The following is a 23,010-nucleotide window of genomic DNA, read 5'->3' as shown; positions in this document are numbered from 1 at the left end:
GTGAAAACTGAGTTTAAATGCATTTGACTAAGGTGTATGTAAACTTCCGACTTCAACTGTACATAGTGCATTTACATTCTCTCCTGACATCAGAGTAACAGTCTTTCCCACCAAACTCAACATGTATTCTCTTCCCAGACTTAAAAGACACTGAATCAAAAGAGATGAAATAGACTATCACAGGCCATCTGCTAGCCCCTACAGACTGAGCCAGCTACAGTGAAAGAAGCTAGTCCCAGAGTACAGATCAGTTGCACTCACTTCCTGGCATTGCAGCACCAAGTTAAACGAACCAGGCAACCAACGACAATAGTTCATAAAGCATAGGCATCCCCTGGTAAAGGCTCCTGCCATTTACTGTGTGATTGTTGTTAGTGTGTTTTATGTGTGAGTTTTGTGTGTTTGTACGTGTGTTTGCATGTGTGTGTCTGTGCGTATGTGTGAAAGAGCGAGAGAGAGAGAGAGAGCGAGTGAGACAGACAGAGACAGACAAACAGACAGGGGAATACTGTGGATGCCTGAAACAAACCATGCGCTCGCTACGGTAACAGGCTTTAATTTTGGTAATGGGCACTATGTGCCAAAGGCTCATTACATGGCCTTTGAAAAGTGTCCCTGGCCATGTTGAGGCTCGGAAAACAATTAGCACAGAAGCAGAAGGTAAATGAAGTGTAAAAGAAATCAGGGCTTGATGACCGAGTGAGTCTAGTCTCAGGTCTTATCTGAGGCTCTCTGAGGAAAGGATGGAAGCAGAGGGAGGGAGGGGTAATGAGGAGAAGGAAAGAAAAAAAAGTTCAATATGCCACATGCTATCTGGGTGTGTAAGCAAGCCAAGCCAAGCCAGCCCTGCCTTGCCTGGTGTCTGGGGGGGGGGGGGGGGCTAGGGTATGAACTCCACAGAGGGGATTGAGTTTGCGGACGGAGATTGCAGCAGACAGAGGGGTCACATGTGATCAGGTGAGACTGCTCTCCTCCCCTAGGGTACAGAGGTGGCAGTAAATTGTGCAGTGGAGGAAAAGGAGAGGACACAGTCTCGGCTGGCTGTTCTCAAGCCCCCCCCCCCCTCTCTCTCTCTGCCTCTCTTTTCTCTCTCTCTCTCTGACAAGCCCAAGGATCATCTCTGCTTTGTTGATTGATTAAAAGCGCAATCTGAGCAAACCTGGCCAGGAGTGCAATTACCGGTCCACCGGTTTGGGTGTCACTTCTGAGATGTGCTTGTCTGGGTGTGTGTATGTTTGAAATGATACCAGTGCCTCCACGTACCTAGTACACTCAGCAAGATGTTGAAGATTATCACCGCAAATGCCTTACATAAATTCCCTCTAGCTGTTTATCTCACCACAATATGCTTATTTGACTGGGACTGAAACTGCCTCATTCAATAATAGTTTTACAATACACATCCTCATATAGCATTTTTAAAGATCTGAGACGATTATCTTTGTTGGCCCCAATTGGCCCTTGAGGATGCCATGGATTAAATGTAAAACAATAAATAATGTAGATGTCCATTTCCTACACCATGTAAGCAACTCATAAGCCACCACAGCACTCAAGACAAAAACCCAGCAAATACGAGGATCTTCCAAGGCAGCCTAAATCATTTCAATAACACTTCATAGCTAGCCTGGACCCATAATTTGCAAGTCAGTGTTCCCAGACAACTAGGTTATGGAAAGACATAGGGTCTGCTCTGTTACCATAAGAATCATACATATTTCTATAATAATAATATTACATGTACTGTAATGCCATTTTGAGATGCTTTTATCCAAAGAGACTTACAGTCATGCGTGCATACATTTTACGTATGGGTGGCCCCGGGAATCTAACCTACATCCCTGGCCGTGCAAGCGCCATGCTCTACAGACTATGGATTCCGATTTTCACGAAAATCTAGCAAGTTTCAGTACCGGGAATAATTCATAATTATCCCGAGAGTCCCAAGAAATAGCACAAAAAAAAGCCTATTTAAAGCTATTCAAAACCAAGATATGGTCACTATGCCAGGGTTCTCCCCAAATAAGAGAGGTGCTGCGCCACCATGTCGGCTTGGCTGCGCCACAATGTAAAGATTTTAGTGCAAATTAAACTGATATTTAGTAATGATAGTTACTCTATCTTTGACTGCCAATGACAATGTTGTGAATTGGGAAACAGGCCATTCATGAATTCAGAGCGTTATCATGTTCCTAAATTAATTCAGCGCATTTCAGCAGTAGCGATCTCGACATAACCGACTAAACTCAACTTCACAATGGAGTTGAGCGGCGACTAGTGTGGCCAGACAGGAGCGCCGACATCACATAAAATGAGTATAGCACACAAACTTTGTAACAGCAGTCAAACAAAAAAGTCAATTGACCAAAGTTGCTAAGCTTGCTAGATAACCTCCTTCAACAAATGACAGAATATCTCCTATACTTGGCTAAATGGAGTTGATGATTATACAGATAGCAGATCAGTTCATGGATAATGGGAAATTAACAGTGGGAATAGTTTAAATATCTAAACCGGGACCAACTCGGTTTTAAAAATATCCATATCTACTCTCATACTGTTTGTTGATCACATTCTCTATCGAAGCTCTCAAATGGGCAGCAATACCAGACAGTGCATAAATAAGCAAATAAGTGCTTTGATAATGCAGCCTATGGATTACAGAATGAAGTTAGGAATTTTCATGAAAGACAGGAGTCAGGATGTTGGGTTTCAGTGTGACAGGAGAAGATAGAATTTTCACTCATGCCTGTCTGAATTGTTAACAGACGTCATGTATGCGACAGGGATGCATATGTAGTGAATTGTGCATAGGCCTATTAAATTTGGGAGTTTCTGAAGAGTCACAATGACAGCTCAAAGAGGCACATGTTCTTTTGTAGGCTATACTGTAGGGGTTTCCTGTAGGGTTTATTAACTGCATTCGAGTCGGTTGTACAGTCCAGCAGTATCAATTATGTGTGTGCTTTTAATTTATGGCGACTTTGTGTGAAGTAAATACGGTAGGCTAAAAGCTTCCACGCGACAACCTATTCGGATAATGTGCCATTAAATGTTTTGCTAATCTGCTGCTGCGCATGTTGAGTATTTTGTGGAATTGCATTAGTGCAACATTGGGGCATTTTTTAAATTTATTTCCTGGGTCATTTTATTATTTTGGGAAATGTAAACAAAGAGTGTTCCCGGGAAACTCTCGGGATCCCGATTACCCGTGTTAATCTACTACCGACTGAGCCATACAGGAACACACTCTCTGGGTTCTTTATATCAACTCTAATAGAAATCCAGAAAGGTTTTAATCATTTACATGCACACACAAAAGACATGCTACACATTTAACTGATATGAGTGCCTGGGTGCCGTCCGTGGATATTAAAATAAGACATCTGACAGGAGGACGGGATGGCTTGCAGGAGAATTTTTTTTAGTATTTAATTGCACCAGAGATGGCAATTATAATGAGATTTAAAAAGCCATTTCCAATGGCAGGCAGGAGTAGTTTAGTGATGGTTTTAAGTGCAGAGGCAGGAAGAAGGTCACGTCACTGTTGCCATTAGTCCCTGAATAAAGATGCTAATGAAGGGTTTGACTTACTGCACTCCACTGTGGCTACTGCCTTCATAAAAGGTTCCATTAGATTCCCTCAGTCCAGCGTTGAACCAAGGCTTTTTAAGCCAGCTAGATCCAAGCGACTAAAGTGTGCTAAAAAGCTAAATAATATCAGATATTTTTAGGTAAACAACACTATAATGTCAAAATTGAACTGGCTCTAGGGAAAGATGCTTTGCTATTCACTTCACAGAGGCTATGGTTGGCGATTTTACATTATTCTACTATACTTTTCTTTACTGTACTGTTGAATTCTAGCTTGAAATATACGTATTCATGTTACCATACCAGAACCTATTGATTACTTTACATGTATAAGGAGTGTTGGAGTCAATGGAGGGTGGATGAGAAGTAGGTGTATGGAAAGTTACTGAGTGAGACAAGGGGGAGTGCAGAAAGTTTACATTCTGTTAAACATGTTATTGTTACTGTAAATATCATGGTTCCTAAAGAGGGAGGCACTGACAAGTTAGAGAGGGGTGAGGAATTCATCCCGAGGTCAGGTCATATGAAGTGAGAAGGAACAGTCCTATTACACACACAGACTTCCACGCCCACGAAGGTTCGAGGCAGTCAGGCAGGGAGAGGAACCAATTAAGGTCCTGATTAGCAACAGTACTTTGCTGTGCTGTACTGTCCAAACTTGTGAAACATAGACATCTACGATTGGTACAGATTTGGTCCGGTCCAACCAAATTTGCTCCTGTTTTGGGGGCAGAGCTCATTAGAATATTTTTTTATTTAACTAGGCAAGTCAGTGAAGAACAAATTCTTATTTACAATGACGGCCTAAGAACTGTGGATTAACTGCCTTGTTCAGGGGCAGAACAACAGATTTTTACCTTGTCAGCTCGGGGATTCGATCTAGCAACCTTTCAGTTACTGGCCCAACGCTCTAACCACTAGGCTACCTGCCGCCCCATAATACCCAAAGATACAAAGGATGAAATCTTATAGTAGACTACTCCAAGTGGATTCATGGAAATAAATATAGAACTGCAACAGCAACCCTGATATTCTGCTTAACAACTGCACACAGCCCTATGGAATAGCTTCAGTTATCTATCCTACTCAGGATTCCTCAACTTATTCCACCCTCGGGAACAGTGGGTGTTGACCAAAGGGAAAACATTAACCTTACAAGTCATGGCTAAACTAGACCCACATTTTTACTTAACTTTGTCTCTTAAGAACAAGTAACCAGTTTAATAGATGTGGAGGCTATTGAAACCACAAAGTCATTGATAGTTCATTGTCGTCTTGTTGTATGAAATTGATCTAACACACCCATCTCTCACTAGCCTGGGAAAAATAACATGTGGAAAGACAGAGCCAGTCGCAATGTGAAACTTAAAACCCTTCTTCCAAGAAATGTACAGTGTTTAGTGTTCCAGGATAACCACCACCTCTTGGGGGCCTCTCCTTCCTCAACAGGAAACCCCATTGACTTATTGGCTCTCAGTCTCAAGAGCAAAACATTAATCCGAGTTCACTCAGGGATAAAACCTTTGCACCTCAGATGCATTTTCTTTGCTAACGGTTTACACATTTTCAATTATCTACTAGCCAAGTAGTTAAAGCCATTAGATTTCTCAATCATCAACATACCCTTTATTGTCCTTTTGGTCAAATTGTAGACGCTACAATTATTATGCTTAAACATGTGAGTTTGAGTACTCCATGACTTACTTACTTAAATGAATTGCTCTTTGGGGAGCATAGGTCATTCACAAACATTCTTATGTACTGCATGCTGCAAAGTAATGTTTGTTTACACTTGTAGAGAAGCATGCACAAGTCCCAACACACACAGCAACGGATTAGACAACAGCAAGTTTTCTCCAATGTCTCAGGAAGTGATAAGTTGACCCTTGCCTATAGCCTGCACATTCCACTGGAACAGGCAGCAGAAGTGAACAGTGAAATGACCATGTGATGTCCACATGATCTCTATGGTGTTAGTTAGCGGAACAGAACACTTGTGGATGGTATTACGCAATAGACTTTACATTCAGTCCATAATGAATAAGAAATACTCCTGGTAAAATAGGATTTCCTAGACTGATCCCTCCCTCGTATTTGCAAGCGTGTTTGTGGTTGTTGCATTTATAATAAAGTGTATCATTTAATTGATTTAAGTAATTCCATACACAGTAGTGATGGATTTCATAATGGAAGAAAAATGGGCATGTATAATGGAAACATGATAAATAATTTAGTTTTGATTCAATACCAGGTGAAGCATAAAGCCAACAATACAGCAATAGACATCCATTGCCTGGGTTTGACTCAAGAAAGCAACAGTTTGCCTTGCAAAACAATAAGGTCTATTTGAATATTATATCCCATTTTATTATATTCCATTCTATTGTATTATTTCCAAAACACATCACAACAACAAACTACATACACTCTAACTCAAAACAAACAAACCAACACCCACAGGATAAACTTTGCCCCAATAACTTCTCAAGGCATCCCTTTTGTCCACAGTGAAAAAACATCTGAAAATCTCTGCCACAACAAAATATCAATAAACCATTATTCAACGTTAACTTAGCATTATTTTTAACTGTCTTGCAAGTATGATGGGGTAGTTGCTGTGATAAAGCAGATTTTTTTCAACAACTGTTTTAGTGGGAAACATAAAGATCTATTCCTCATACAAGCACACCAAAACAAGCTCTTTGTATTGGTAAAGCACCTGAATTATAAATACATGACAATAATGTAATTTATACTGTCAATAATGACACTTATTTCGATATCGAATACATGCAACATGTGATAACAGTGACACAGCAGCAAAAATGCGAATTAACGTTTCTGATACAGCAGTATTTGATAGAGCAGAATAACAATGCATTTACAGTAGCCTTATACCTCGATATCCGGGAGATCCTTGCTCAGCATTCTAGACATTGCCTTTCGAAGAAATGTGAGTTGTCAAAATAAAAATGGACGTGCGAAACGCAAACTATGTTGTATGCTATCAGTGACCTGTTTGATTTCTTGATGCAATATTTACAATCGCCACAATAGTTTGGAGCAGACCAACCGAGCGCAGCTAACGTTATCTCGGAATCTCCTACCTGACTAGTATCTGTCTTAATTCTATATTTTCTAAATGATTTGTTACCAAGTCATTGGCGTTTCTTTTGGCGATTTATAGCCTAAGCTTGATATGGATAACGTTAGTTTCGAAATGATACTGACTGGTTGTTGTTATTCTTGCTTCGTTTAGGACCATACGGAATTGAGGAATCGAAAAAAAGTTCAGAAGCGAAACTTGGAACACTGGTTTCTAAGCTTGCGAAACAGACCAAATTGACTTCTCAAAAAACGGCCTAGTCAATGAGAGAAGTTAACAATCTTCCTTGGTTATTAGTTTTCTAGAAATCTAAAGGCACAACTTAGATTCGAGCCAATGTCTTAAGTAGTTGAACATGTTATTACGCGAACCCCGTGAAAGTGGAAAAACTGACACGTTGTAATATCTGACTTTGATTTGACTGCCTGCACATGTGCAGTTCGTCGCGAGACGACGACGTGAGTTTAGCTATGTTGTGTTCAAGACAACCGGGAACTTGGAAATCATGACTTCAGTGATCTTCAGGTCAGAAAGTCGACCTTTAGAAAGAGGCCCGAGTTTGAATTCCGAGTTGGATGACCTTTCAAAACGGTTCCCAGATGTCTTGAATGTACTGAAGTCGGAGATTTCCGAGTTCCAAGTGTTTTGAACCATAAGCTAACGTCACCATGACGTCACCTATAGTGTGATCGGGGATTTTTTTGGAGAAGCAGTTTTTGCCTACGTTCGAAGTTCCACCTCGTGCAGCGTGCGGAAGTTGGGGTACGGAATACATATTAGGAACTCTCTCATTCCTCCTTCTCAGACGTCCCCTCCCCTTGCCGTGTCTCAATCCTGCACAAGTCTAGTGTCACTCTTCCTCTTCAAGCCTCCCTTAATCAAATATCAACACACTAGAGACTAGTCAAAGTCAACACCTCCTTTTCAACCATCACCCTAGCATTGGTCACTTATCACCACTGTTCTAGTCAAGCCACAGTTCTTCTCACCCCTTACCCTTGCACTCTTTTATTCACAATTGGCCGAAATACAAGCTAAAAGCAGATTATTACATTTTTCTAAGAACCCCAAAAAACTGAGGCAGTGGGAGAACCTATTCATGTAAATACATTAACTAGCTACCTACACTTAGTAGGCCACTGTGTATAAGATGCTTGCTAGATAACTTTACTCTATAGCTAAGTGAATCAAATATCATTAGCTAGATATAACTTCCTATTAGCTAGCTTACTTGATGTATGTATCATTGTAAATTAAAAGCACAAGCCCCATACATTTGTAGCCATAGAAGGGGGTGAAAGGACTGCAGCTCCAGTTGTCGGAGAAGTGAGAGAGTAGGCAACTGAATAGGACAGATATTTGTATTTATTATGGACCCCATTAGCTGCTTCCAAGGCAGCAGCTACTCTTACTGGGGTCCAGCTAAATGAAGGCAGTTATACAATTTGAAAGACATTACAATACATTCATAACAGATTTCACAACACACTAAGTGTGTGCCCTCAGGCCCCTACTCCACTACCACATATCTACAACACAAAATACACGTGTACGTGTGTGCATAGTGCGTATGTTATCATGTGTGTGTATGCATGTGTCTGTGCCTATGTTTCTGTTGCTTCACAGTCCCAGCGGTTCCATAAGGTGCATTTATATCCGCTTTTTTTAATTTATTTACTGCTTGCATCAGTTATCTGATGTGGAATAGAGTTCCATGTAGTCATGGCTCTGTGTAGTACTGTGTGCCTCTCATAGTCTGTTCTGGACTGTTCTGTCGTTGTGAATCAATAATGGTAGCCTGCTGTATTGCGCTAACAAATGTACAAAGTCCTGTCCATTTTGTTGGTAAAACATTCAACAGTTTATTTTTCTTACACATCCAAAAACTATCCGCTATGCCTATGTCTTTTTTTTATTTTTAGAATTGATAAAAATGGACTTACATTAGTTATTCTTCCGCATGACCCTCTCACATATGTGATTACGCCTTTGTCACCAAATTTTCAAACCCCTGCAGTTTCTAATAGCCAAATGGTGTGACACTCTACTGTTGTATTCCCTAAATCTATCCCTTTATCTTGAGAACTATAGAAGCATTCATATTTTCCATTTACCACAGTATGTCTATTATTTTGAGGTCCATCCCATTTTGTTCTGATGTCATAAACAGCACATTCACTTTCTCCCTCACAAGTTGTATTTATTACCATATTTCCTTTAGTGCTACCTAGTGCTTTTCTGCATTCTATATTACACCAAGGATTGTAGTATTTTCTCTTATTACATCGATATTTTTTTTATTTTTTTTTACATTCTTCAAACGTCGCAGGTTCAGGTACTATTAGTAGATCTGACATAGGAGATTTGCTACATAAGATGCAATTATCCATTCTATGTTTCTGTGCCGTGTACTGAGCCCACTTATACCAGTCATGTTGTGATGCTTTCCTAAATTCTGGGTCAATGTTTAACCCTTTCATGTGTGAGTTCCAAATATCTCTAACAGGCTGACTACACCGCTCACGTCGCGTGCGTGAGAGGTGCAAAATAAATGTAGAAATCTATGTTATTAAATTATTGCACCCACACTGCTCGCGCGCGCCAATGAGCGTCTGCGTTGCCAAGGGCTAAAATAGAAATCAGTTCTATTTCTGAAGCAGATCGCGCTGCAAGTCCTGCCTCTCCCATCTCCTCATTGGTTTATAGAAGCAGGTACCCACGTGCCATCTCCTCATTGGTTATACCCACGTGGGTGACTGAAAGACAAACGAGGTCAGTGGCGGTAATGCACCTAATTTATGAAAGTTGCCAATCGCAATATAAAGTCAAGAGAAGAAAAAGCCTGGAAGGAAGAGAGATGACCAGAAACAATTCGGTTGACCGTTTTATGTGTGGATTAATTGGCGGAGCAGAGGACCTTGTGCATTTCAGGTAAAATAAATACTCAATGTTTATATCTGTTGATGGAATTTACAGGTTTAAAAGACTGACTAGAACATTCCACCCTGAAGCTATCTAATTGTATGAAATTGATTAGAATCATAACATTATAATCAATTACGTGTGTAGTGTTAGTCAGTAAAATTATAATAAATGATGTGTGTAGTTTTAGTCATGATGTGTGTAGTTTTAGTCAGAATTAGGGTAAAACAATATAACAATATGTCTCTAAAGTCTCTTAAACACAGACTGTCTGAGCAAGATTCGGTGCCAACCTTGGCTGGGGCCCACTGAGAGTACTTCCCAGGGTCTCCCTATCTTGAGGGACGACGGGGAGTGATTCTCACGGACTCCCCTAATTTTTGTCGGCTGGGTAGCAGGACAGTGTGTGCATAGGATACCTAATGTTTGTGTGTGAAAGTATGTGCGTAAGAAGCCAGTATAAAATGAATGGTTTTGTACAACTAAGCAGCGCTCTCGTAAATAAACTTTCTGACTATCGTAGCTGGGCCTCGTCTGATTCATTTCAACCAGTTTATTTCAAATCCTGGGTTTCAGACTGAGTAGTTCATTGAATTGGGTTTATGAACATTGAGAACATAATTCTCGTAACAATATCCCAGGACAAATTAGCTAGCAACAGCAAGCTTGCTAAATAGGACAAATTAGCTAGGAAGTGCAAGCTAACTAGCTAAATTGCCATAAATGTTTAATTCTTTTTTTTTTTTTTTTTTTCCACCTTTATTTAACCAGGTAGGCAAATTGAGAACACGTTCTCATTTACAATTGCGACCTGGCCAAGATAAAGCAAAGCAGTTCGACACATACAACAACACAGAGTTACACATGGAGTAAAACAAACATACAGTCAATAATACAGTGAAAAATAAGTCTATATACAATGTGAGCAAGTGAGGTGAGATAAGGGAGGTGAAGGCAAACAAAATATATATATAAATAAATAAAAATATAAAAAAGGCCATGGTGGCGAAGTAAATACAATATAGCAAGTAAAAAAAACACTGGAATGGTTGGTTTGCAGTGGAAGAAAGTGCAAAGTAGAGATAGAAATAATGGGGTGCAAAGGAGCAAAATAAATAAATAAATACAGTAGGTAAAGAGGTAGTTGTTTGGGCTAAATTATAGATGGCTATGTACAGGTGCAGTAATCTATGAGCTGCTCTGACAGCTGGTGCTTAAAGCTAGTGAGGGAGATAAGTGTTTCCAGTTTCAGAGATTTCTGTAGTTCGTTCCAGTCATTGGCAGCAGAGAACTGGAAGGAGAGGCGGCCAAAGGAAGAATTGGTTTTGGGGGTGACCAGAGAGATATACCTGCTGGAGCGTGTGCTACAGGTAGGTGCTGCTATGGTGACCAGCGAGCTGAGATAAGGGGGGACTTTACCTAGCAGGGTCTTGTAGATGACCTGGAGCCAGTGGGTTTGGCGACGAGTATGAAGCGAGGGCCAGCCAACGAGAGTGTACAGGTCGCAGTGGTGGGTAGTATATGGGGCTTTGGTGACAAAATGGATGGCACTGTGATAGACTGCATCCAATTTATTGAGTAGGGTTTTGGAGGCTATTTTGTAAATGACATCACCGAAGTCGAGGATTGGTAGGATGGTCAGTTTTACAAGGGTATGTTTGGCAGCATGAGTGAAGGATGCTTTCTTGCGGAATAGGAAGCCAATTCTAGATTTAACTTTGGATTGGAGATGTTTGATGTGAGTCTGGAAGGAGAGTTTACAGTCTAACCAGACACCTAGGTATTTGTAGTTGTCCACATATTCTAAGTCAGAGCCGTCCAGAGTAGTGATGTTGGACAGGCGGGCAGGTGCAGGCAGTGATCGGTTGAAGAGCATGCATTTAGTTTTACTTGTATTTAAGAGCAATTGGAGGCCACGGAAGGAGAGTTGTATGGCATTGAAGCTCGCCTGGAGGGTTGTTAACACAGTGTCAAAAGAAGGGCCAGAAGTATACAGAATAGTGTCGTCTGCGTAGAGGTGGATCAGAGACTCACCAGCAGCAAGAGCGACATCATTGATGTATACAGAGAAGAGAGTCGGTCCAAGAATAGAACCCTGTGGCATCCCCATAGAGACTGCCAGAGGCCCGGACAACAGACCCTCCGATTTGACACACTGAACTCGATCAGAGAAGTAGTTGGTGAACCAGGCGAGGCAATCATTAGAGAAACCAAGGCTGTCGAGTCTGCCGATGAGGATGTGGTGATTGACAGAGTCAAAAGCCTTGGCCAGGTCAATGAATACGGCTGCACAGTATTGTTTCCTATCGATGGCGGTTAAGATATCGTTTATGACCTTGAGCGTGGCTGAGGTGCACCCATGACCAGCTCTGAAACCAGATTGCATAGCGGAGAAGGTATGGTGGGATTCGAAATGGTCGGTAATCTGTTTGTTGACTTGGCTTTCGAAGACCTTAGAAAGGCAGGGTAGGATATATATAATGATTTTCTACCTGTCCCAAAATTAATATAATTGGTTCAGTTTGTTTTGATATTTTAACCTGCGTGTCGTGATCGCGTTTGATGTGGGGGGACAAAATACATTTATGCAATATGGCGCACGCGCGTAGCCCGGTTTGGGTTCCGTAACGGTCGCCACAGCGTGAGTTTTTCTATGTACGTGATGTTAGAACGTTCTCTCCGTTCCAGAATGTGATTGTTACTCAACAGTACATTTAATCCGCGATGTCCTAAAAACAAGGCACTTAGCCTGTTTTAATTTATAGGCTGTTTCAACTTCAATTTCAAATGATTTTCTAACAAGTTTTATTTTCTAAGAACAGTTTGAATTGAGGTCTGTTCCGCCTCCTCATTCATTCACATAAAAATAGTCCTTTTTACTTTCGCGGAAAATACATTTTTGGAACATTTCTGACCCGGACAAAATTCCCCAAGCACTTCCCAATTGTTTTCATGCATTCCGATTCTTGCATAGATTGTAATGTGCACATATTATGTGTGTACAATACTTTTTTGAAGGTTGTACTGATTATGATGAGCTAAGCTAATTCCAGCTGTGTGTAGCCGAGTTTTTTGACATATAATGCATTCTGGGTTTTACGTAATCGTCTGTTGGACCAAAGATGTTATAACAAAATTAGATGAGTAAGGGTTCACAAATTTTGAGGAATTCCGGAAATTAATGGTGGGATGTGAACGATGGTGGACGACACCCCCCCTTGAACATGCATACTATTAAGAGACCAAACTCATCTTGTCTCCTCTTGTTATCTTTGGTTTCTGTGAGGGGAAAAAAAAGCATGGCAGCGCGCAGAAACTACCCAATGTCGGATTACTTTCGATTTCTAGAGTGTTTTACTCAATTATTTTGATCAATGGTGAGCTCACCTGTGATGTGATTAATTATAAATAGTAATTTATATTAGCTAATTCATATTGTACTTTGTCAGAGAGAGTTATACAAATATAACCGCTTGAGTTACATCAATCTTTCCTCAGTTAGTGCTAGGACTAATTTAGCCCACATTTTCCGGTTTGGATGATTGTGTTATGCTGTAGCTACTTCTGTGAATGTCTGAACATTGCATCCAAAAATAAACGGCTCATATTCAGGACATAACTTTGTAAGGACTGTGTTTGTGCAAAATCTTTCTGAAAAAAGTGTGGCCAGCTCAAATGCTGATTGTTGTGTCAAAATTGTCCGTTCTAAATAAGCGTTCTAATCACACCGGTTTGATCGTAGCTACAGGGACCACTGTAGAATGATCACACCTGTGTGTTGGTACGTGTGGTAAGGTGATTTCTTCATTTTGACCATTCTTTTAGGTAAAAGAAGTCCAATTTCTTTGTGTCCCTTTCTTGTGGCACTGCCATTGTCCTGGTTGTTATACTAACACTAGTAAGGGTTGTTTGGATAGTTATCATTAGTTTTACTGATGCTGTAGCTCTTTTTGGTCTTGTCAGGGGCTCTGGGTTAGGGTTTATCAGAATAATCATTACATTGTTTCCTTCTGGTCTCTCATTAATTATTCTCATAACGTATTCTTCCCCTTCCTGTTGATTAAGGTCATTCATAGTAATTTATCACTCATCTATTCCTCTATTTACTTTTGAAGTTACACCCTTCATTACCCCAAATGACTTCACCTACCACTGGATGATGGTTCCATCCACATAGCGCTCTTTCTGGTAAAGGTTTACTTCTCCTGATCTTAAACGATTTCCTAATTGCAATTCCTGTCATTATTTGGGCTGAGATGAGAACACTAATCCTACTCTTTTCCAAAGGAGATTCAGAGGAAACCTGTTTTCTTATTCTACGTTTGGCATGCTGTAGGTGGGTCTGTTACCGTTTCTTCTAAGTTCGTCAATGTTGCTGTCCAGGGCAATCCTTCATCATTCAGCTGGTCTGGTTTCACTTGTCTGTGCAGAGGTCCATTCAAGGGCTGAGAAGTCGATTGCAGGGAAATATCCTCCCCCTTCTTCCGGTGGTATTCCTCCCTCCAATCAGAACGGGCTTCCGTCAGAGAAAGCATCGATTTCAGGGAAGAGTATTTCCCATTCTTCTGCTGGCATTTCTTTGTCCCATTGGAAAGGGCTTCCGTCAGGGGTATCTGCCATAGTAGGTATATCATCAGGAGTAACAGGCATGTCACCCCCCCCCCATCCCTGGTCTCTCTGGCCCCTCAGGAGAGAATATCCGTTGACTGCAGGTTTTTGCACCTGCTTCGTCCTCTGCTTCCTTCTGGTTCCCGCTGGGCGCATCAGCATCCTGGCTCCTGCCTGGCCACCTCATAGGGACTTTCTCTCCTCGGCTGGTTCCACTTCCACCGGAACACTCGGATGTAGACCAGATCCCCTGGTATTACTAGACAAGGACCCTCCTGTCCTGGTTCAGGCACCTGCTTCGGTTCCTGGAGATAAATAGCTTAGTGTATCTCAGTTAGTTGTTTCACATATGCTTTTAACTTTTCCTGCAATTATTCTAATGAGGGACCTTTGTAGAGCCTTCCTAGAGTTGGCATGGGTCGACCTGTAAGCATTTCATGCAGACTTAGATGCGTGCTTCTGTTAGTTTCCATGTGACAGCTCATTAAAGCAAGTGGTAGTGCATCTACTCAGTTAAGCCCTGAAGCTGCACAGATCTTATTTATCTTAGCCTTGAGGGTTCCATTTGCCCTTTCAACCATCCTTTGTGACTGGGTATGATAAACACATCCCAGTCTTTGCTTCATTCTTAACTTTTGTATTAATTAATTTGACAATGTTTTGCACAAATGCTGATCCATTATCTGAGCTGATTTCTGAAGGTATTACAAACCTAGGAATCACTTCTCTGATTAAAAACTTTATTACTGTCCCTGCTCCCTGATCTGCTGATGGTATTGCTTCTATCCATCTGCTAAATCTGTCTATGATAACTAGTATGTATCTTTTGCCGCGCACTGGTTTTATCATATCCACATAATCCATTACAATGTGTCAAAGTGGTCCTTCTCGGACCGGTATGTGGCCTATGGGTGTAGGTACTCCTGTACGTATGTTATTTTGCGCACATACTTCACATTTCATCAATACTTCATCCATTGTTGCCTGTAGGTATGGTGACCAGTATCCTTGTTTTTTATGTTTTCTTATTACCACCCCTCTTGCTCAATGGTCTAGACCATGTGCATCATTAATAAGCAAGTTTAACAAGGTAGTAGATGCTACTTTGGCTCCATCATGGGATCTCCATATTCCTTTCTTGTCTATGGAGGCTCCCCTTTGTTTCCACGTAGATTGTTTGTAAATCCCAGCTCGAGATTGGACTTGAATTAGAGACGTGGGAGACGGTAAGGATACAAGACTGCTGTTAGTATTGGAACAATACATTTAGAAGCCTTTTTTGCTGCTTCATCTGCTGCATTGTTTCCCTTAACAACAAACTAATTTCCTTTCTTATGTGCCTGACATTTTATGATCGCTAATTTTCTAGGATACATCAATGCCGTCATCAACTTCACAATTTGTGCGTGATGTTGTATGGGTGTACCATCACTTTTCTTAAATCCTCTCTGTTTCCAAACTGCTCCAAATAAATGAAATACTCAATGTGCGTATGCTGAATCAGTATAGATATTAACTGTCTTTCCTTTCCCTAGCACACATGCTGCAGTCAATGCCTTAAGTTCTGCCAATTGGGCTGAACATGGTTGAGGACAATATTCCGATTTTTCCTTTATGAAATCTTTTCCTTGTTTTCTTACCATTGATTATCTTGCATGATTCCCTGTATAGTCTTTATAAATGGAGCCGACTACAAAGTCATTTCCCAAATCAATCCCTTCCCTGTCTTGCAATAGTATAGATTCAAGATCTGGATGCAATTTAGTCAACGTTAGAGATTCTGCTACACAATCATGTGCTTTCTCTTCAAATTCCAATGGAACTCTTTCAGCTGGATTTACTGTGTTACATATTTTAATGGAAACATCTGGATAGGTTAATAGGGTCATGTACTCCAAAGTTCTAGCATGGTTTAATACAACATTTCCCTGTTCTATCAGCTCCACTATCTTATGATGTGTATTTATTGTTACAGGGTATCCCCTGGTTATGGTTGACGCCTTATCATATGCATAATGTAATGCTGCCAACCCTTGATAACACGATGGATAACCTTGAGCTACTGGATCTAATTTAGTACTGTAGTATGCAATTGGCGGTTTCCTGCATAAGTACTGCTGCTGCAAATCTGTCACACCTATTTGCTACATACAGTAAAAATGGTTTGTTGTAATCTTGGGCCGCTAGGGCTGGTGCTGTTTACATTTCCTTTTTTAGTGTCTCAAATCCAATCAGAGCATCAGTATTCCAGTCTAGTTTTGCCCTAAGATCAAGTTGTCCTGCTTCATTCATTATTTCTCGCAAAGGAGCTGTTTTAACTACATATTCTTCTATCCAATCTGAGCTAAATCCAGTCATCCCTAAAAAGGGCATAATTTGAGCTACCATTTGTGGCAATGGTGCTTTGCTGATTTCTTCCAGCTGTCCCGGTGCTATTGCCTTGGTTCCATTCGCTATGGTTCTTCCTAGGTACTCAACCTGGGGCTGGCAGTACTGAAGTTTTGTTTTAGAGACTTTATGTCCTCCTTCTGCCAACCGTTGAAGTACTTTCACAGAGTCAGTATGACATTGTTCCAACGTAGAGGCACAGATCAATAGATCATCGACATACTGGATCAACGTTCCATCAAGCATCAATTCTTCCAAATCAGCTCTCAATATCTGATTGAACACGTGGGGTGAGTGCTTAAATCCCTGGGGAAGATGAGTATACGTGTATTGTTTTCCTCTGTATGTAAACACAAACAAATGTCTGCATTCTTCCACCAGGGGCACACTATAAAATGCTCCGAACAAGTCAATCACTGTAAAGTACTTGGCATCTGGGGGAACATTTGTCAGCAGCGTGTGAAGGTTGGGAACTTCTGCAAGACAATCCAGTGCAATGTCATTAATTGCTCTTAGGTCATGTACCAATCTCCATTTTTTACCATTGGCTTTAAGAATAGGTAGCAGAGGTGTATTACAACGACTTTGTGTTTCTATCAGTACACCTGCTTTTATCAATCCTGCAATTGTCATGGTTATCCCTTCTTCAGCTTCTGGTTTCATGTGATATTGAGCTTTCCAGGGAGGCTTGGCATCAGATTTTACTTTGATGTTTACAGGACTTGCTGATTTCACCAATCCAACATCTGTGTCATGTCGTGACCATATCCCATCTGGTATGATTTTTTTCAATTTCCTGCCTTTGATCACTAACTAACCCTATTTCTTCATCTAACTGCACTTGCTGATTAGCTGTAACCTCTACTTCCCTTGGATCACCATTCATTACTGTTGTGGCCAGTATTTTAATAAAAGCCTTATCTTTGGAATGGAAAATCAATGGATTATCTGTTTTATCCCATTTACTTCCCTTGGCTTTCTTCATCATTGGTCCCAATTATTTTGCTGTAAATCCTTGATTTACCAACAATGTAATGTGAGGGACAGAGACGTTGTACCATCTTTGTACAAACTTTGATGCATCTCTGTCAGTCACATCCATTGCAGCTCTCTGTTTTCCCATTCTTATGCACTGTGACATAATTGGTACTGCCTTTCCATTTGCATTCATTGTCCAAAGTTGTTGTAACTTTGGGTCATACTGCATTGTGCAGTGTGGTACTCTGATTTTGCTCTACCAGCTTTAAGCATTTGAGCCTGAATAAACCTTCCCCATTTCCCTATAGTTATATTTATTTCTGCCTCAATGTTCCCTGACCAATACACATTAGCTGTCTCTCCTGTCATTATCATTTGCAAATTTAACCATGTTCTGTCTATTATTACTCCCTCAGGAGAGCACTTAATTTGTATGCCCATTTTGCATAGAGCATCCCTTCCGAGTAGATTAATTGGGGAATTGTTGCTGATTTGCCATCAGCCATCAGACGAACTGGAGCAGTCATTGGAATTAGCTGCGTTTGTCCCGAGAATCCTACAGTTTTGGCATATTTACTAGACATGGGGAGATGAGAGTCATAATTTGTACTTACACATGTGTAAGTGGCTCCAGTATCTATCATCATGGGTGTGTCTCTCTTCTCTATTTGAACCTGCAGCATAGGTTCTTGATCAGATCTTGTGGTTATCATTGGGAACTGACCCTCCCCTTTAGGATTCTCTGGACACCTCTAGTATCCTTGATTTGGCCCGTGGAGGTATGCAGCTGGGTTTTCTGTGTCCCCCATTGTTTCTCCTTTAATTGCTTTAGGGTCAATCCTTGTTGGGTATTCCTCTCTCAGTGCACGCCAGACAGCTGGACTATATGTGTCAAAGGCTAAACCATCTCTCAGTGTGTCCCCCGCTGCATCAGCAAGGTCACTGTCTTGCAGTACATCCTCCATTTTTGCTACTCCCACTACTCTCGCCAGCAGTGCCTTCAGATCCCCCACAGCCAGTAGTTTCCCCATGGTTTGTTCTTCAAAGGTCCTGATTCACTTTCCAGCTCCATCATGGAGGTTCAGCAGGCGAGTAACCAATCCTTCCAGGTCCTGTGAGCCCCATGGTACATACTGCCTTTGATTCCCCTTTATCAAAATGGGACACTGTACCCCGTATCTATCAGTTTTTTTCAGCTTTGTCCTGTCCCTCATCTTTCTTTGCTCTCCTTCAGGGCTAATCCTTTGTCCTTCATACTGTTCTTTGTTTGCTTTGGCTAGTTCTTCTTCTCTTTTCTGTTCTTTTCTCATCTGTCCATTTACCTTCTTTAGGTCTTTCTCTATCCATTCATATTCATCTTCTGTATTTTGTTCTAACCATCTACATTCTTCTTCTGTCCCTTGTCTTTCCACTAGAAACTCCATACAATCTCCCTCCAGAGGCTCCCCATACTCTTCTTGGTATATCCTTACTCTTTCTATGGCCTGTCTCATTCCCATATGGATAGCCTGGTCTCCTAATTATATTATTCTTCTCTCCCTGTCTTTGTCTTTTCTTATACCATTATACATTTTTTTCCCATTCCCTTTCCTCATCTGATTTGTCGAGCCCTTGTAATTATTCTTACATTTTTCTAGCTTTCGCTTAAATTCTTCTGCCTTTCTATCCCTCACACTTTTCTTGTTTCTTGTATCTTTGACTGATGGTTCTCCTTCTTCCATTCTTTCTTCCATCTTTGCCAGGGCTTCCTTCAGTCCCCTATAGCAATCAAGGGTTTCTGTTCTTGTTTCCGTGGCCTTTTCGATTTCTCTTTTGCGCTCTCCCCTTGTCTGAGAGGGTTTTTCACTTTTTCCTTTTGTCTGAGAGGACGTAGAGGGCATAGAAGCCATCTCCTTTTCTTCTTTATCTCTACTTCTCCTTTATTTCCAACATTCCTGTTACGATCGGAAATTGTCCATTGGTGTACGGTGGAGGGTTGGTGAACCACTCTGCTTCTTCTTTGTCTGTTTCTTTATCATCTTTTTTCAGTGTTTCTGTTGCTGTTTTCATGCTCTTCAGCAGTCCTTCGCCTTCTGCTTTAAACATTTTGTCACGCCCTGACCTTAGTTATCTCTGTTTTCTTTATTATTTTGGTTAGGTCAGGGTGTGACGAGGGTGGGTATGCTAGTTTTGTATTGTCTAGGGGTTTTTGTATGTCTAGGGGTTTTGGTAGTCTAGGTATATGTATGTCTATGGTGGCCTGAATTGGTTCCCAATCAGAGGCAGCTGTTTATCGTTGTCTCTGATTGGGGATCATATTTAGGTTGCCATTTTCCCTTTTGGTTTTGTGTGTTCTTGATCTATGTTTAGTTGCCTGTCTGCACTATCCATATTAGCTTCACGGTTTGTTTTGTTATTTTGTTCGTTTTGTTCGGTGTTCGTTCTTTTAATAAAGAAGAATGTACACTTACCACGCTGCGCCTTGGTCTCCTCCTTACAACGGCCGTGACACATTTTTAGTACTTCGTTCTCTTTTTCTCTTTTGTTTCTCCTCTTCTTCCCCTTGTCGCTTATTTTATGTTTTTTTATTAGGGTCTCCATTTCTTCATATAATGAGACATCCAACGTTCCTTCTGCTGGCCATTTGGTGCTCATTTTCCTTGTGCGTTCCTCCCATTTCTTAGACATTTTTGTTATTTCTTCTTTGCATAGGGGATGCCTAGCCCCCAGAATTTCTACTGGTGTTTTACAAATTTTTGGCCGCTTGTTATTCTATTATTTTATTATTTTCTATACCTGTCCTATTATTACTAATATTCTTATTTCCAGATTTTAGCTTTCTATAATATCTGCACTATCTCTGCTGTTTTAGTTATTTTTGTTGTGCTATTCACCTACTTAAAACCGATCCCTTTTTTTTGTCTAACATGTGTCCCTGTTCTTCCTGGGCTATATTTTCCTAAGGGTCCATTAAGCCACGGACAGCTTGACCACACTCTGTTTCCTCCCACTGATATCCACGTTACTCTTTCAATTTCTCTATTCCGTGTAATTGGTATATTTATTATTTTTCCTGTCAACTTATGCACATAAACGTTCGCTCTCTCTGAGTATAGTATTGCCTCAAATGTTATTATATCTAGGTTCCCCTGTACTGTATACTCTTCTACCTTACAACTCAGTATACAGTATGCAGTAGTTGATAGTTCTTAAACATACTGGTTACTTCATACTTCTAATATTATGCAATTTCACTAGTCGTTCATATATCATTTACACTCCCCTCTCCTAGCGCGGGATCAGATGTGTCCCTCCTGCCAGGCCACACTTAAGTGACGTCACAGGAAGGGTGTGCAATCACTCCCTACCAAGGACAGGCAACTTTCACACTTACTTTCACACTTCTACTCACGTTTTCCCTAAAACGACCTGCAAATTCATCCCCCGCCCCTGATACACTTCCTTGACACAGGGAGGCAGTATTATACAGGATTTACACCTAAAACAGTCCTTTGCCAAATCGGATCAAAGCGTTATCGTAGGCTACACATTCCCCCAGGCAGACCTTCGCGAAGCAGTATCGCGAGTGACCTACCCATTCAGACCTCTGCTAAATCGAGTCGGAGCGTTATCGTAGGATTTTCCTATTAATTTGTGTTTGACCATGCGGACAGACAGTTGCCACCCCAAACCGAACCAAGCAAACCAGTCAGTCAGGGCAAACAGATGCACCAAACCAGATTGAACAATTTCTCCAGATGAGCGGTCCGGCGAGCAGGAAGAACTGAATGATACACCTAACTCAGACCGACTGATCAAGCTGAATGGGCCGTGTTTGCGCACAGACTCTGAACAGACAAACAGGCCAATCATGCGGGTCAAATGAACCACCTGAACAGAGCAAGTGAACGGCCCCACCCAACTGAGCCACCCGACACCAATGAAGCAAACAACTCCCAATCCACAATGCCTACACAAATATTTTGACTTAGTCTTTAACTATTGTAAACCCCAAAGCTTTTTCCTTAACATTCATGCATGCATTTATTGAATTCAAAAGCTCCCAATATCTTTTAGTTCGTTTAAAATTTGGAGAGACCTACTTGGTGCTTCTATTGCTGAGGCAGGACTCCCGAAGCAAATCACACAAACATTAACTATAAGTAAGAACTGAGCTTACCTGGTAGGGTGGCTACCCGTTTGTGAGACTTGTCCAGAAGACCTGTCATCAGCCACAGAAGTTTCACCGTTCACTGGTCCCTTGTAGCCACTCCTGGCAAGCTCGCCATTTATGTCTTGAAAATATTGAATAAAATATTTATCAGATACCAGAACTTGTAAATTCAAATAGAGTTTATTATAAAAGTAACAGAAGCCGAGCAATTCCATGGAACAGCTGATTTCTCTCTTCCAGACCTCAGGTTTTATAGGTTTCCACCTTCAGATGACACACATGGTCACTTCATCTTATGTAAATGATTAACACCCCTTGGCCTCTCGCCACCATTATCGTTCTGTCTCAATTATTGTTTGTTAACGACCACATCTGACTTATCTTTGCTCAGTTTAGATTATAATGGTGGCGGTGCCAGAGTATTAATACAGAAAATGATACATTTATTGCATATATATATTCCCAATATAAGTGAATTTATAATATTACTTGATTAATACAGACATGTCTTTATAGTATGTAACATGTCCCCCCAATATATATACATGGCTTGTGGTTCTAGTATTGATTTGCTAAAGTACATAGTCACTGGCCTTCACAAGTTCAGGCCTATGCTGCCCATGAATGATTAACCCATATACGTGTCCAGTAGCCTTCGCAAGACCAGACTTGGCCCAAGACGGTTGAGTCTATGTTGTTCCAGCTTGGCACATAAACGTATAAAAAAAAACATTAAAGTTTTTACATGTCTAACAGGTAGCTTTATATTGGTCCAGCTTTATACATTCACATGGATCCAGCCTACGTTATGCTTACACATATCTAATGATTAACCCCGTATTGATTATGCTCTCTACTTCTGTGAAAACAATATAAATACTGGAAAATCCCCACTATGTCATAGATTTTCTCCTACATCAACAGCCATCACTCCTGTGTTCCAATGGCAAGTTGTGTTAGCTAATCCAAGTTTATAATTTTAAAAGGCTAATTGATCATTAGAAAACCCTTTTGCAATTATGGTAGCACAGCTGAAAACGGTTGTGCTGATTAAAGAAGCAATAAAACTACTACTACTCCCTTCACAGAACAGCACTAACTGGCTCTAACCAGAAAAGAGTGGGAGGCCCCGGTGCGCAACTGAGCGAGAGGACAAGTACATTAGAGTGTCTAGTTTGAGAAACAGACGCCTCACAAGTCCTCAACTGGCAGCTTCATTAAATAATACCCGCAAAACACCAGTCTCAATGTCGACAGTGAA

General features: G+C 40.9%; 1 protein-coding gene across 3 annotated transcripts in view; it reads right to left on the bottom strand.

Moving 5' to 3' along the window:
• LOC120028105 (dihydropyrimidine dehydrogenase [NADP(+)]-like) overlaps window positions 1-21,982 on the bottom strand; it is a 220,615-nt gene extending 198,633 nt beyond the window's left edge. Inside the window, exon 1 of one of the 3 annotated variants that reach the window (XM_038973280.1) lies at window positions 21,756-21,982. Coding sequence is in view for 2 of the 3 variants with exons in the window: in XM_038973281.1 (XP_038829209.1) it covers window positions 6,493-6,531 (39 nt within the window). In the remaining variant the exon portion in view is untranslated. Of the gene's footprint in view, window positions 1-6,492; window positions 7,136-21,755 lie in introns of those variants that run through there. The other 2 variants (XM_038973281.1, XM_038973279.1) reach the window with 2 other exon arrangements.
• Window positions 21,983-23,010: the final 1,028 nt, after the last annotated feature.

Source organism: Salvelinus namaycush, chromosome 33 (genome assembly GCF_016432855.1).
Source record: "Salvelinus namaycush isolate Seneca chromosome 33, SaNama_1.0, whole genome shotgun sequence".
In the NCBI taxonomy this organism is placed as follows: domain Eukaryota; kingdom Metazoa; phylum Chordata; class Actinopteri; order Salmoniformes; family Salmonidae; genus Salvelinus; species Salvelinus namaycush.
The sequence above is the reverse complement of the archived record's forward strand: the minus strand, read 5'-3'. Positions and strand labels throughout refer to the sequence as shown.